This window comes from Canis aureus, chromosome 5, assembly GCF_053574225.1.
Source record: "Canis aureus isolate CA01 chromosome 5, VMU_Caureus_v.1.0, whole genome shotgun sequence".
Lineage (NCBI taxonomy): Eukaryota > Metazoa > Chordata > Mammalia > Carnivora > Canidae > Canis > Canis aureus.
The window spans coordinates 43,320,736-43,334,983 of NC_135615.1; the positions used below are offsets into that span (position 1 = coordinate 43,320,736).

Sequence of the window (14,248 nt, forward strand, 5' to 3'; positions counted from 1 at the left end):
GTCCAACAACCGAGCTCTGAATGTACTTTGCAAGATATGGAGAGGGGGGTAGGGAGCAGGGTACAGTTTCTATTAGAGGCCAAGAAGATTTACAAGCACAATTTCGAGAATGCCAGGTTAGTGTGTTAGCAAACTTGCCTGTACCTCTGACGAGCCATATGACTTTGGGCAAGTCACTTGACTATTTTTAGATTTCCTCATCTATAAATTGAATGAGGTCAGACTGAACAAAGAGCCCCTTCTAGCTCTACAGGTCAATGACCATGCCTAACAAGGCGTCTTAAGCCATCAGGAATGGGATCAGTACTAATCTGAATTGTTTTTGAGGAAATAGAAGCCACTCACAAGCCTATCTGTCCTTCACAATTTTGCCCCAAGAGCATAGAAGCAGTTTGAATTCTGAGCCTCTAAACAAAATGTTCTCAGAGCACCCTTGCCATATACCCCCACTTCCAACAAGTGCCACAGGATTGCTGTGGTGTTTTCATATGTTCACATTAGGGATATGAGCAGAAGTGTATAATGCCAGCCTACACGGGCTATGTAGACACCCCACTGTCAGTTTAGCAATGGAGCTGCACTGGGGAACACTAGGATTGTCCTAATGAGTGCAGTTGAGATGTCCATCCTGCCCAAAGTCACTAGTTCTCTCCAAGGCCTATAAAGTGGGTTTTCAGTTATATATCTCCCATCCTGGTTGCTTTATTCAACCTACAGTCTCCCCTATAGTCAAGGCTTGATTCTCTCCCCTCAGCCTTTGGATATGCAGGGCAGGCATGTGGGGATTTGAAAGTGTGCTAAGTAGGTGTACCTCCAGGATTCTGTAACAATCAGGCTCTGTGTGCTAAAACAGGATATGGAGACATTTGCTGAAGTCTTGCTACCCGTAACTCCAATGTCTTATGTGAATTTTGCCAGGTACACAGGTACAGAGAAAAAATTGTAGCTTTCTTGAATTGAGCATATCTTCCCTGTCTCAGCATCAAAAAGCCTGGAAAATAGCCTGCTATTTAAATTGAGGAGTATTACAGAAAATAGCTGCATCACATAAAAAGGTATTCAGTTGCCCTTATGACAAAGGAAGAAAATCAAATGCATTGGCTTGATGTTTGGTTTATTTGGAGGTGGAAAGGAGTACTTTATTCTAACTCCTAATCTTCATCTCATGGCACATATAGCCATAGTGTTGGAGATTGGAATAAATATGAATTTGCCTGAAATATACCCTGAAAGTCATACTTCATTTTTGAAAATACCTAATAATTATAGTGTATCCTTAGTATGTATACACATACCTATATAGAATTCCTAGTAATTATAGTATATGCAGCATGTACACAGTGGTGGCTGATAAATAACCATTACTTCTCTGGAAGAGGGGTCCCAATTTGCAGCATTTGCCAATTTCCATGGTGTAAGTGCTCCCACATGGCCAACCTCTGTCTACCAATGGTTTAATAACCAATATGCCAAATTTCTGAAAATTTAGCAATCATTTCTCACAAACCACTGTAAGTTGGCCCCAAAACACGAAAATTCTTAAAAATCAGACTTGATTAGGTTATCATAAGGATTTCCAAAGAAATAAATGTAGAGCAAAAACTTACTATATTAGTATTTATTTTTATTATAAATATTCTGTTTGGTTAGGTCATATGAAAATGCTGAAGGAAGTACATATAGTTACAAAATATGAAAAGTTGCTAACAGTATGCTAATCACAGTAAAATCTAATGTTTTAACTGGATTGTCTACAGGTAATCTCAAGTAGGAAAATACTGCAGAAAAAAAGAAAGAGGAGGAGGAAAACAAAAACTGTTATCTCTCTATATTTTAAATCCATTAACTGTTTCAGAAGACTACCTTGCACAAGCTAAAAAGTCTTGAGTGGTCCGTGTATAATGTATTATGTTCATTAGTGATGTTTCTTTGAAAGAATAATGATATGTTTTTGGGTGTAGCTAATATGGGGACGCTTTTGTCCATGTTTATTCCTCACCTGGAGTTCATCTTCCCCATGGAATAGTAACAGTCTAATAGCTGTCATGCTTAGAAAGTAACACACCACACTGCTCCCCCCCCCTCTTCTCTTCCTTCCTCTTGCTGAACTTTCAAGGCCATACCGAAGCATTCTTTTGGGGTGGGAGGAGCAGGGATGAATGAAGAGTAGTTTGGCATCCCAAGTGTGGATCCCTCCCTTTCCTTCCCTCTTACTCCTATGGAAACATTCTTCTTTTGAATTTAAATATTCATTCTCCCTTACCCACTGATCTCCTTAATTTATCTTTATTGCATTCCATTCTTTCTCTCCTTTCTCATCATCTCAGTAATATGGAACAGAAGAAGAACTTTAAATATGTATTGCTCCTTGAGTATAAATGTTAGCATTTTATGTCTTGTTCTTTAGTTTAAAAAAATTAAAACACAAAGGCCAAGCCTTCTAAGTTTAGCAGGTTTTATTTTATCAACAGGTCAGTGACCTTCCATAAAAAATAACATGTTGAAATTTAACCTTTTAAGAAAAAACAAGATAACATTATTTACATGGAAGGGATCCTTAAATACAAAAAAAAAATGCTGAAAATGGAATGATAATGGTCAAGAACAAAAAGAGAATGAGACGTCAAAGTAGCAAAATGCATACACAATCAAATTATAGGCAACTATTTCTCACGGTTTAAATGTTTGAACTTAAATAAGAATAAAAATTCCTTTTTTTTTTAAGATTTTATTTATTCATGAGAGAGAGGCAGAGACACAGAGGGAGAAGCAGGCTCCCTGTGGGGAGCCCGATGCGGAACTCGATCCCAGGACCCCAGGATTACGACATGAGCCAAAGGCAGATGCTCAACCACTGAGCCACCCAGGTGCCCCAAGAACAAAAATTCTTATATCATTTATAATCCAGTACAGTAGACTGTAATATATTTCTCATATCTCACTTAGAATATAACTAATTGACCAAAGTCAGTTCCATGAATTTGCTGCCAATGTCCACATGAGAACATGTTTGACACTGTGTGTCTGGGACCCACCACATACCTGACACTGTTGCATGGGCCAAAGTAGCCTCCAAAGGAATCAGAAAATAGTAAAAAGCATACTGTACAGCCAATTCTTCCCACTTCACAAGCTAAATCTCAAGCTGTACTCCAAATATTTTATGAGTCTTTGACTTCACAGAAAATGAAGAAAAAACTGAGGCAAATCCTCCAAAGGATTCAACCCCACCCCCCACCCCACCCTAAATTTTCCAGTTTTCTTGATATTTGAAGTGGAAATGTTTGAGTTGGCTGACTCATCTCCCTTGAGCTGGTACATACACACGATTATAGAGACCTGCTCTAATGTCATATTAAGGAACTCATTATCTAGAGAGAATACTCAATACTTAGTTGAAAACTTGGGGAAACATTTTAGGCTTTCCATTACAAATTGCCATTGTGTTCTAAATTTTATGCTAAAAATAAATACATAATTTCACAAATACTTTCATACTGTGTCCCCGGGCTTCCAAAAATATTACCTGGGAATTTTTTTAAGAATCAATTGTATTGGTTTCTTCACCATTTATGAAGCTGTCTGTTGTATTATTATTGGGTAACTGAATAGTAATTACAAGTATTATGGTAACTAGTGCCCTGGTTCATAGCAAAAAGTATACACATACATGCATGCATACACACACGAAATACAGAATTATACACTGATGTTCATTGTATATGCAATAAGATAGCAGTTGCATGTTAGCTGATGCCATTCATATATTCAACCAGCTAACAATACACTGCCAACCCATCACACACGGGTAAGTAGTGCAGCCTGTTAATGAGAAGAATTTGTCCAGAAGCAAGTGGCAGGGTAGTGGTGGCTGCCAGATTGACCCAAAGCAGCCAGCTAACAATACACTGCCTACCTGACTCAGGTCACGGCTACGTTTCATGGCCCATGAAGTCACTGAAGCTACATTTGCCATATGAAACACAGTGGCAGAAATGTACTCTTAATAGTCACGCAAAAGAAAACATAAACCAAACCTGTCCCTCCAAAATGGTTATAAAAAATAAAAACAACACTTTTAAATCTCCTCAAAAACCTAAAAAGGAAAACTTTCAGAATACTTGCACTTAGCTGTTCTAAAGTAAATATCAAAATACGGTATTGTAGTACAAGTGAATTAACAGAGTTGTACTTGACTGTAGCTTTTCCAAGTATCTCTATTTACTGACCAAAAGACCAGCTGTATTAGGCAACAAAATATCTTTTAGGAGTCATGGCAACACATAAGCTGGGCAAAAAACAAAACTGCTGCTATTTTGGAGGGAAAAGATCAATATTTAAGCATTTAGGGAATCTAAGGAGTTAACACTGTCATTCATTGCCTCTCACTATAAATAACCTCAGTCACTGTATTCTGAAAGGGCCCTAATGTGTTTGATTTATTGCGTCACCACTGAAATGCTGGAAAATCTAAGAAGATTAAGAAAAATCTGTGAGAATGTTGATAGGCTTGAAACTAGAGTCTATGAATAAAGTTTAAAGGAATAAGAACAATTTCGTGCAGAGAGAAGCAAAGTGAATGGTGATTATGATAGATTTAAAGTATATGAGGGCTGTTTATGTGGGAAAAATAAGCAAAAGTCGTCTAGATATATTTTTTTACACTGATTTCAAGAGAAGCCACAGAAAGGCCTGAGGCTTTCAAGGAGAAAAAGCACTACATTGCGTCAACTATAAATTGCTAACGCAACAGATGATGGTCGATTATGCCACTTCTCCGACTGTCCACAAGATGGCACCATTTTCATTTCTTTTGGGGGCGAGCTTGTAAACGCAACAGAGCTACCTGACACGACACATCCATGCTTCATCCTTTTCTGTTGAGCCAAAAACCGGAAAGCACCTTTGATATACAAATGATTACCATTGTCAGGGATCTTCAATTTCTTACAGAAACAGAGGGTGGGGGGTGTATGATTAGACTCTGCAGTTAGTGACATCCTAGGAGATTGATATTTTTTAAATTTTCATACCTTCAGACCAGGCTGTACTTTCAACAAGTATCTTCTTTAGGAGGAATTACTTTGCTCAAGATGAGAATTAAGAGAACGAGAGCAAGCAGTAGACACTCACCTTGGGAGAACCTGGACTTCTCTTCTGCCTCAGGTCTTTGGCGAGCACCCGCATGACGTTCTCCTTTGAAAACATAGGTAACAAAAGGAGAGAAAGACTATTAAAAAAAAAAAAAAAAAAAGCCCACAGCAGTGTTAAGTGTGGAACGTCTCTAGAGATCTTCAGCTTGTCCAACTACACCTAATTCTCTCTCTCTTTAGCAAGCGGGCACCTCCAGAAAACAGCTCCAATTACACATCTCGAGATGACGGGTCGGGGAGGTCCTGGTCCTAAACAGGTTACTACGAGAAGCCGCCTTGGGGCGCTGGGGCTGGGAACAAGAGGACGGCACCCACTCACCCACAGCATCTCGTCCTCCGTGCGGACCCTCCGCCGGGCCGTGCGCTCCAGTTTCCACTCCATCTCGGGGGGACGTGCCCCCTGCCGGGACTTTGGCCTCGCCTCGATTGGCCCCCGGTTTCCCCCCAGATCCAAGCCACCCCTGGCAGCGAGCGAATCGTCCACCCTCTAGAATCTCATCCCGCACCCCACCCCCACCCCCACCCCTCAGAACCACCACCTTCCACCCTGAACCCCCGATTCCTGCCACTGCTCCCCAGACAGCGTTCCCCAGGGTCCGGTTTAAAAAGCCGGCGAGGCGGCCGCGGGAGCGGGAATCCCCCTCTCCCGCTCCTCATTGGCCAGCGCGGCGGTGACGTCAGAGCCCGGGAGGGATTCCCCCGCGCGCCGCCGCCCGCCGCCGGCTCTTTGTCGGCCGCGGCGCGCACAGAAGCGCCAAGCTTTGCCGCGGGCGGTGGCGGGCCTGAGCTGGGCTGGGCGCCCACGGCTGTCCCCGCAGCAGGACAGGAGGGGGTTGGCGGGCGGAGAAGCGGGTTCTGTAAATTCACCTTCTTTCCATTTTCAACGGGGGGGGGGGGGGGGAGGTTTCGTTGTAACGAGGCCTTCTCTCTATGGGTAATGTTCACCGTCTGTGTAAGCCACTGATTTTAGACGTGTTCTCCCAACGTGTTCATCAGCTCTTGCTCCATTTTTCAAATAGGAAAACGTGGCAGAAAAAAAAAAAAAAAAAAAAGGAAAACGTGGCAAGATTGCTGTGCTGATGATAAGGGGGGCCACTGACGTTTCTCCTAGAAGTTCTTCTGTGCAGTAGCCATGTCCCTCCCTTGAGCTGCTGAGCCGCCTTCCCAACCAAGAGGTTGGTTGGAAGGCGAGGTGAAAGCGCGGGTGAACGCTGGTGACAGGGAGCACCGCATGCGTAGTGAGGAGTCAGCAGGAAAGCTGAGCAGACTGAGGCCTAAGGAATAAAGGAGAGGATGATATTGGGGGCTAAGGGAGGGGTTTAGAGGGGAATGACAGGGAGCCAGATGGGCTGGGCAGCCTTAGCAGCCCCACCTGAGCCGCCAGGGAGGCTGGCTGCGCCATATGGCAGGAGGAGAAACTGTCTGGGGAACCTGTGGCAGACTGGAGACCAGCTTTTCCCTCTCAGCAGCCTCCTCTCTACCTCCCATTTGACACCGGATTGCTTCTGCTTTAATGCAACATGTGGGTTTGTGCATTTTCCCTGCGAAAGGACTCATAGATATCAGATACTCAAAGGGTCAGTGATTTAAAAAATAAAAACACTAAACTTACTCTCCCCCATCTTCCTTCTAACTGAACACAAAGAAAATTGGCATCGAGGCTGAGACCCAATCTTGAACCAGTTTTCCATCTGCGATGATAAAAGTTAGGGAGAATGCTGCACAGGGTAACTGAAACAAATGAGATCTATCAAAAGCTTGATAGCCGAATAACCCATGAAAAAGATCTATAAATTTCACCCACAAGAGTTTTATCTTCCTTGCAGTGCTTTCAACTTCCAGTAAATCCTTTCAGCAAACACTGAGGCTAAATAAAGTGAAATTTTGACTGAGAGTCAAATGTATTGTTAATTCAAATATCAGTTTTGCAAGTGCCAGCTAAAATAAGCGGCATATTGGAAATAATATGGAAGACTTTTTGTCCTACTTTTAATTATCATTTTACATGTACCATTTATGAAAATGGGCACAAACACAGGAGTAATAAAAACCAATTCAATTAATGAACTTGTAAGCCCATGTAAACTGTGATTTTGGAATCCATGTCCTTACAAGTACTGAGAATAGTGAAATACTCTTAGAATTCAATTATTTGTAATACATTCATAAATTCCATTTTAGCCACTAATTCCAAAGCATATTATACAGCCTCCAAATGCCTTTTTGCCCCTAGATTAAAGCAGAAAAGTAAAAGCCTTTTCCTTTAAAAAGTTATTGTGTATTTAAATAATCAGACTGAAATTTAACAGGAATGATGAAAATAGAAAAAAAATCACCATTGGCAAACACCACGGGACTAACTGTTGCAGTCAAGAATCTGAATAAACTGGTATGCATATAATGAGGGTGTTTGCCTCCTATGATTCAGTGCAAAAAAGGAAAATCACAACTTTTCATTGGACAGAACTGGCAGCCACCACCTCAACCAAGTATTAAATCAACTTCACCATTAATGACACATTGACATCCTCTGCATTAGGATGACAGACCGGCAGTGAGAAAGGTACAACATAACTTCTGTGACATTTTTGCCCAAAAAAATGCATAACCAGAATTTAATAATGAAAAAATGCTAAACAAACCAAAGGACAGTCACAAAATAATTGGCGAGTAGTACTCTTCAAAAGTGTCATTATGAAAAAGAGAGAAACTATCACAGATCAGAAGTTATCTATGTAAATATGACAAATGCATTTGAATTTGAATCCTGGATTGAATTGAGTCCTGGATTGAATCCTGGACTAGAAAGGGGGGGGGGATACATTTGTTGGATAATTATAGAAATTTAAATACTATCTGTAGATTAGTTAACAGAGTAGTAAGAATGCTAATTTCCTTATTATCATCGTGCTATAGTTGTGTTAAATGTTAACATCTGGGGAAGCTGTGTGAAGGATATAGTGGAATTATTTCTACCATCTCGGTGACATTTTTCTAAGTCAAATTATGTCAAAATACAACTTAAAATATATTAATCTCATATCATGTGGTTATATGAATAGAAACATTATGACACAACTTTTTAGAAGAAGAAATATCCTGTGAACATTTTATCTAAATTGTTATCAAATACGGTTTAGGAATTATGTCTAATTTATATGTTTATGTGCCTGGTTGAGTCACTATCTTCAAAATGTTCCCTCTTTGCGCCGAGGGGATTTTGCAGGCAGATCTGAGATATGGCCCAGGGCGGCGGGGAAGACTCCCCGGCAAAGCCCAAGGCCAACTGGAAGGATTTGGAGTAAGGAGGTGAGGGGGGCGAGGGTGGAGGCAGCGAGAAGGGAGAAAGGCGAACACGACAACGCTTTTCTGGATTCGCATCTTGCCGGGGCCCCGAGGGCCTGCGAGGCCCCTACCGACGGGAAGCAAGAGGGTATCCAAGCTTCCCAAATGCAGATTTTCTTTTTCAATTACATCATCACATTTTCTCTCTAAATAATAATGTCAACTATCCCAGAGAGAGACAACGAACAAAGTCAGCTCCCTTTATCCGTCCTCCCAGCGAAGTCCTTTCCCCAGAGCTCCGCCAGGCCATCGCCCAGTTCATTTACATCCCAAAGTGGGGACCCGGACTCCGGCGCGGTGACTGGGATCTTACTGTACTAAGCATTTTGCAACTGGCTTTCTCTGCTTCACTGCATCCTGTTGCAAACCGGAGGGCGGCCCCATTCCCAACTCCAACTGTCGGTCGGTGGGTCCGCGCCCCCCCCCCCCCCCGCTCCCCCGGCTCGCGCTCCCCCTCCCGCCCCGCCCCGCCCCGCCGCCCGCCTACTGGGCGACCCCGGCCGTTGCCCCGCGCTGCAACCGTCCCCGGGGCGCGTGCCCGCCGGGGGGGGCTGGGGGGCGGGAGGAGCGCCGCTCCCGGCGGGATCAATCCAGCCCCCGCCCACGTGGGAGAGGGCAAGACTGGGTGCTGGGGAGACAGTTCGGGGTGTCTGCCCCCTGGGAGAGTCAGGAAGTTAGCCGCGAAGTCTGGGGAAGGAAAGGCAAGGGGACCTTCGCGATCCGGACTGATCAGCTGAGCCTGTCTGCACCCGCCCCAGAATATATCATCTATAGCTCAGAATAGCGCCTGGGAAGGAAGGAAGGAAGGAGGGAAGGAAGGAAGGAAGGAAGGAAGGAAGGAAGGAAGGAAGGAAGGAAGGAAGGAAGGAAGGAAGGAAGGAAGGAAGGAAGGAAGGAAGGAGGGAGGGAGGGAGGGAGGGAGGGAGGGAGGGAGGGAGGGAGTCAGTCAGTCCCTTGTAATTCAGACTATCAGCAGGACTCAGAAAGTCAACCTGTAAAGGTTCTAGCCAAGTAAAAGCCTCCGTCGGAAGAGCAGTCTATCAAATACCACCTCGCCTCTGGTTAAGTTACATCGACTCGTTATTTCTTCAGTTATAAGTCAGTTATGTACATGGCGTATTTTTACATTATAAATGCAAGGTCTGTCCTTTAAGATCTATTGCTCCAACCGTATCCCAATTAAGGAAGATGAAGGGTAAAATTTGCCCAGACATCAGCAGATCACCTCCAACTACTTATTTTCTTTAATTTTTCCCTTCTCTTTCTGCATAGGGTAGCTCTGGCATAGAGTACTAACCAAGCTACTTCCCCACGATCTTAAGGAATGTAAGGAAAATATCAAATCAGTACAAATCTGTATAAACCATGGATGAAGTCAGGCATGTGAACATGGTGCCCCCTCAAAGGAGGGCTTGTGAATGCTGTAGACGGGGAAATCCTTTTACTAGATAGCCTACCAGCACTTTAAACCACATAATCCAAAACAAAATTGAGAATCGTTCCTTATTCCCATTCTTCCCAAACCACCTTTTCCTTCGGCAGGTACCTTCCTCCCAATATCCCTGTCTTCCTGGTGGAATGGAATCAAAGTCAGCCTTCTTTAACACTTTCTCTTCCCATAAGCCCAAACCCAGATATTAAGGACATTTTCACCTCTGCAGTGTTGATTACATCTACCCTCTTCTTGAACTATTACAGTAACCTAATTGATAATCCAATATCTAATCTCTTCAAGTCCATTCATTTAACATATTTATTTGCACAGAGCAAGTTCCATGCACCATTCATGTAAAGCAGTGAAGATCCAGTGATAAAGCTATCAAAGGCAATATGCATTATCTTGAGCTGGTTGTATTTCTCCCCTGCCCCATATCCCTGCAAGGATCTTCCTTACACACAGAATTAAGTTTCAAACCTTCTAACTCACAAGTGAGTTAATTTCAACCTTTACAATTTAATTTAATTTCAACCTTTCTTGCATCATCTGCCACAATACCACCAGTATCATCTGTTCCCCACAAAGTAGGCAGGCCTTCACTCTCCTGCCTTCAGGCTTCCTCACTTTTTGTTGTTTGTTTGTTTTTAAGGAATCTCTACACCCAAAGTGGGGCTCATGCTCTACCAACTGAGCCAGCCAAGGCATCCCCCCACCCAAGCTATCTCCCTTTTGAGGATTTTTTGCCCGTCTTCCAGCAACCTTACACTTGAGATTCAATTCCCTGTTCCAAAACCCTTCTCACATCCCCCTAATTGTAATTTTTTCTCTTCTCTATGTTCCCATAGCATTTTGTGTCTTTTTTTTTTTAAGAAGGAAGTTAGGAGCAATTTTTTTTAAAGATTTATTTATGATAGAGAGAGAGAGGCAGAGACACAGGCAGAGGGAGAAGCAGGCTCCATGCAGGGAGCCTGACGTGGGACTCGATCCCTGGTCTCCAGGATCAGGCCCTGGATCAGGCTCTGGACTGAAGGTAGCACTAAACCGCTGAGCCACCCGGGCTGCCCCTATAAAGGCTTTTCTTTAAAAAAGCCATACACTTTCACCCTGAGATCTTTGTATACAGTTAACCCTTTAACAATACAGGGCATAAGGGGCACCAGCCCCAACATGGTTGAAAATCTGCATATAACTTTGATTCCCCCTCCAAACTCAACTACTAATAGACTACTTTTGACCAGAAGCCTAATATAAAGTCGGTTAATACATAATTTGTATGTTATATGTATGATATACTATATTCTTAAAGTAGGCTAAAGAAGAGAAAATGTTAAGAAAATCGTACTCTCGTGTATGTATAGAAAAAAAATGTATATATAAGTGAATCATGTAGTTTAAACCCGTGTTGTTCAAGTGTCAACTGCATTTTGGTCTTCCTATTGCCGCTCCTCCTTGACCTAGTTAATTTCTGTTCTTATTCCAGACCTTGATTCAAACGTTATTTCCTTTTTTTAACTTTTCAAGCCATATCCCACACCCTAATTATTTGCTCTCATAGCACCCTGTTTGTTTAACAGTTATGATTTATCATGACTCACCTCACCCCAAATTAGGTGATAAACTATATGTGATTCTATTACAAGAGATCTTGGAGTGACTCGACTTCTCTTATCCTCATTTTCCCCCTGCTATAGAACTAAAGTTTGAATTAAAATCTCTGCCTTGTCTGCATTGCTCAGATTTCCATTATTTCAAATAAAGATTATTCCAAGAGGTAGTATAGTGTAGACATGCAGAAAGTGGGCTTTTTTTTTTTTTTTGTATGGAGCCCATACAAAGTTGGTTTGAATATCCTCTCTTCCGTTTACTAGCTGTGATATCTGGGGCAAATTATTTGATCTCTCAGCTTTAATTTCCAGGTAAAAACACAAGTGATCATAGAACTTTACCTGAAAGTTTTCTTATCAGCCCTTGGTATGTGCCAGGCACATGATAGTGCTCGGTAAATCTGTCATGAGTGCTGCTGCCACACTAATTTGTATGCTCTAGAAAGCACTGCCCAATAGAAATATAATTCAAGCCATATATATAATTTTAAACTTTCTGGTAGACATGTTTTTAAAAGTAAAAATAAGTAGGTGAGATTAAATAATATATTTTATTTAGCCTCATATATACAAAGCATTTCCACATGTAATCCATATAAAAATGAGATATTTTATGATTTTTTGTATGGTCTTCAAAACGCTGTGTACATTGTACACTTGTAGCCCATCTCAACTCATACTATCTGCATTTTAAATCCTCAGTAGCTAGTGGCTACCATATTAGACAGTGTAGCCCTTTGACATTTCTAATAGTCCTAATAGCTCTCCCCTATTTCCTCTCTTAGGTTGTTAATCTGACCTACTTTGGCTTCTCCAACCATTTATTCAGCTTCTTCAACCAACTATTCATGGACTGAATACCATTTTAAGTACTAGAAGTAATTGCTTAATTCTAGTTTTTATGCAGTACGGAACATTTCCTTCTGAAACTGGTTAAAGGAACAAAATATCAAGGGAAACTGTTAAGTCTCTTGGTGATAACGTAAAAATTGCATGATTTATATATTGACCTAGTATGGTGTTCCAAAAGCAAATTAATTAGAAATCATTATGCATTCATTTCTAATCAATTTTTAAACTTCCCACATCCAAATGTAAAAGCTGGCAAATTGGTCTTCTGCACTGAACACAGCCAAGTAGAAAGAATCAAGAGTTGACATTATTATGATAATCAATTAAACTAAAGCATGCATTTTCTATAGTATGCCTGACCTTTAGGTACTTGACCTCGCTCAATCCAGGAAGAATGCATTTGTGTTAAATTAAGGAAACTTCATTTCTCCTGAAGATGGCACTGTGAACAAGGAAGAGATTAGCTCTGTTCACTATAGAATTTATTCAGAAAATATAGGACTAGATTATTAGATTTTAAAAATGCAATAAAACATGCATCTTGGTTATTCTGATGCCTTTCATAATCCTAATTGCTGAGGGTTGTTTTTTTTTTTTTTTTTTTCATTTTAATTGTTCTCACTCTCTTTTTTGACATCAAAGTCATGGTCTATTATAACTGGGCCCATTATTTTTGTGAGTTTTTATATTGAGATCTTGTTTTCTTTACCAAAAATAAAACCTAATAGTTAGGACCTATTGAATGCCAGCTGTGGTTAGCTGCTCTCCTAAGCACTTTAAATTCATGACAATCACTTTTATATAAACCGTGGTAGTAGAATAAAGAAGAAGCTATTTTAAGAGAATATTTACTGCCTGCCCACAATTCCAACCTACTTGATTTTACTGGGAAATTAAGGGTTTATGAACTTGTTTTTTTCTGCTTTTTTGGGGGGGAGGGTAATATGTAAGGAGATAAGATATGATGTTTGTCTTTTTAACTAGAGACTTAACTGATTAAGGGACTTTGTTTTGTTACCTGCTACCAAATGAAGAAAGAAGGAAGATCTCATTAAGAACATTTTCTGTTTCCTGTTAACAAACCCCAACCAACCCTAATAAGAATCAGACCTAGTTTAGTATGGCACAAGCCACCTAAATCATTTTGTCATCAAATATGATAATTTGTGATTCAAAAAACCTGAAAGTTTACAGTTACTTTACTGCTCATGAGGCTAGCAAAATTTTACAACTTCCAGTTTGAGACTACATAAGTTGAATACGTATATGGATTGGCCATCTGTCATGGCTGCTACCACTCTTAATTTTTCTGTAGAGATTCCCCAGCTTTATGCTCAGATATCTAGTCAAAAAGTGCCCAGAAAACCTGAATTGTATGACTATTCTGGAAAATTTGCTCTTCTGCTGCACTGTAAGACTGTCAGATCATCACACTTAAACACTTGCAACTAATGCTGATCCAGTAGGCAAACATACCTGTGTAAATACAGAAGCAGTTAACATTTCATACAGTTGAAATTAGCAAGTGGTTCATAATTTCAACACAATTGTGTTTACATTTCAGTAATATTATATCCAAGGGCCTGATTTACTAGAGTAAGGCAGTGGGATAAAACTCTTAAATTCTTCATGGGAATAAAAAATACACAGTAGCATACTAGCCATATTTACAGAGTCATATGGCTGGTAATTTCTTTAGACGTTTATGGAAATTAGCAAAGTGACTATAAGCAGGACTCAAGGAAATTAGCAAAGTGGCTATAGGCAGGACTCAAGTGACTGTGGGCAGGACTCTCTCTTTCCTTTGAGATGTCATAATGTTCAACTCCTGTTCAACGACATTTACTTTTCAAAAA

At 41.1% G+C, this 14,248-nt stretch overlaps 1 protein-coding gene across 14 annotated transcripts in view; it reads right to left on the reverse strand.

Annotated features, from left to right (window-relative positions):
• Window positions 1–8,927, reverse strand: part of CDC20B (cell division cycle 20B) — a 49,789-nt gene extending 40,862 nt beyond the window's left edge. For 9 of the 14 annotated variants that reach the window (XM_077897806.1, XM_077897798.1, XM_077897796.1 and 6 more), the window contains exons 1-2: window positions 5,473–5,648; window positions 5,134–5,196 (exon numbers count right to left, since the gene is read on the reverse strand). In XM_077897806.1, coding sequence (XP_077753932.1) covers window positions 5,134–5,196; window positions 5,473–5,535 — 126 coding nt within the window. In that variant the 5' untranslated portion in view covers window positions 5,536–5,648. The other 5 variants (XM_077897803.1, XM_077897799.1, XM_077897801.1 and 2 more) reach the window with 5 other exon arrangements.
• Window positions 8,928–14,248: the final 5,321 nt, after the last annotated feature.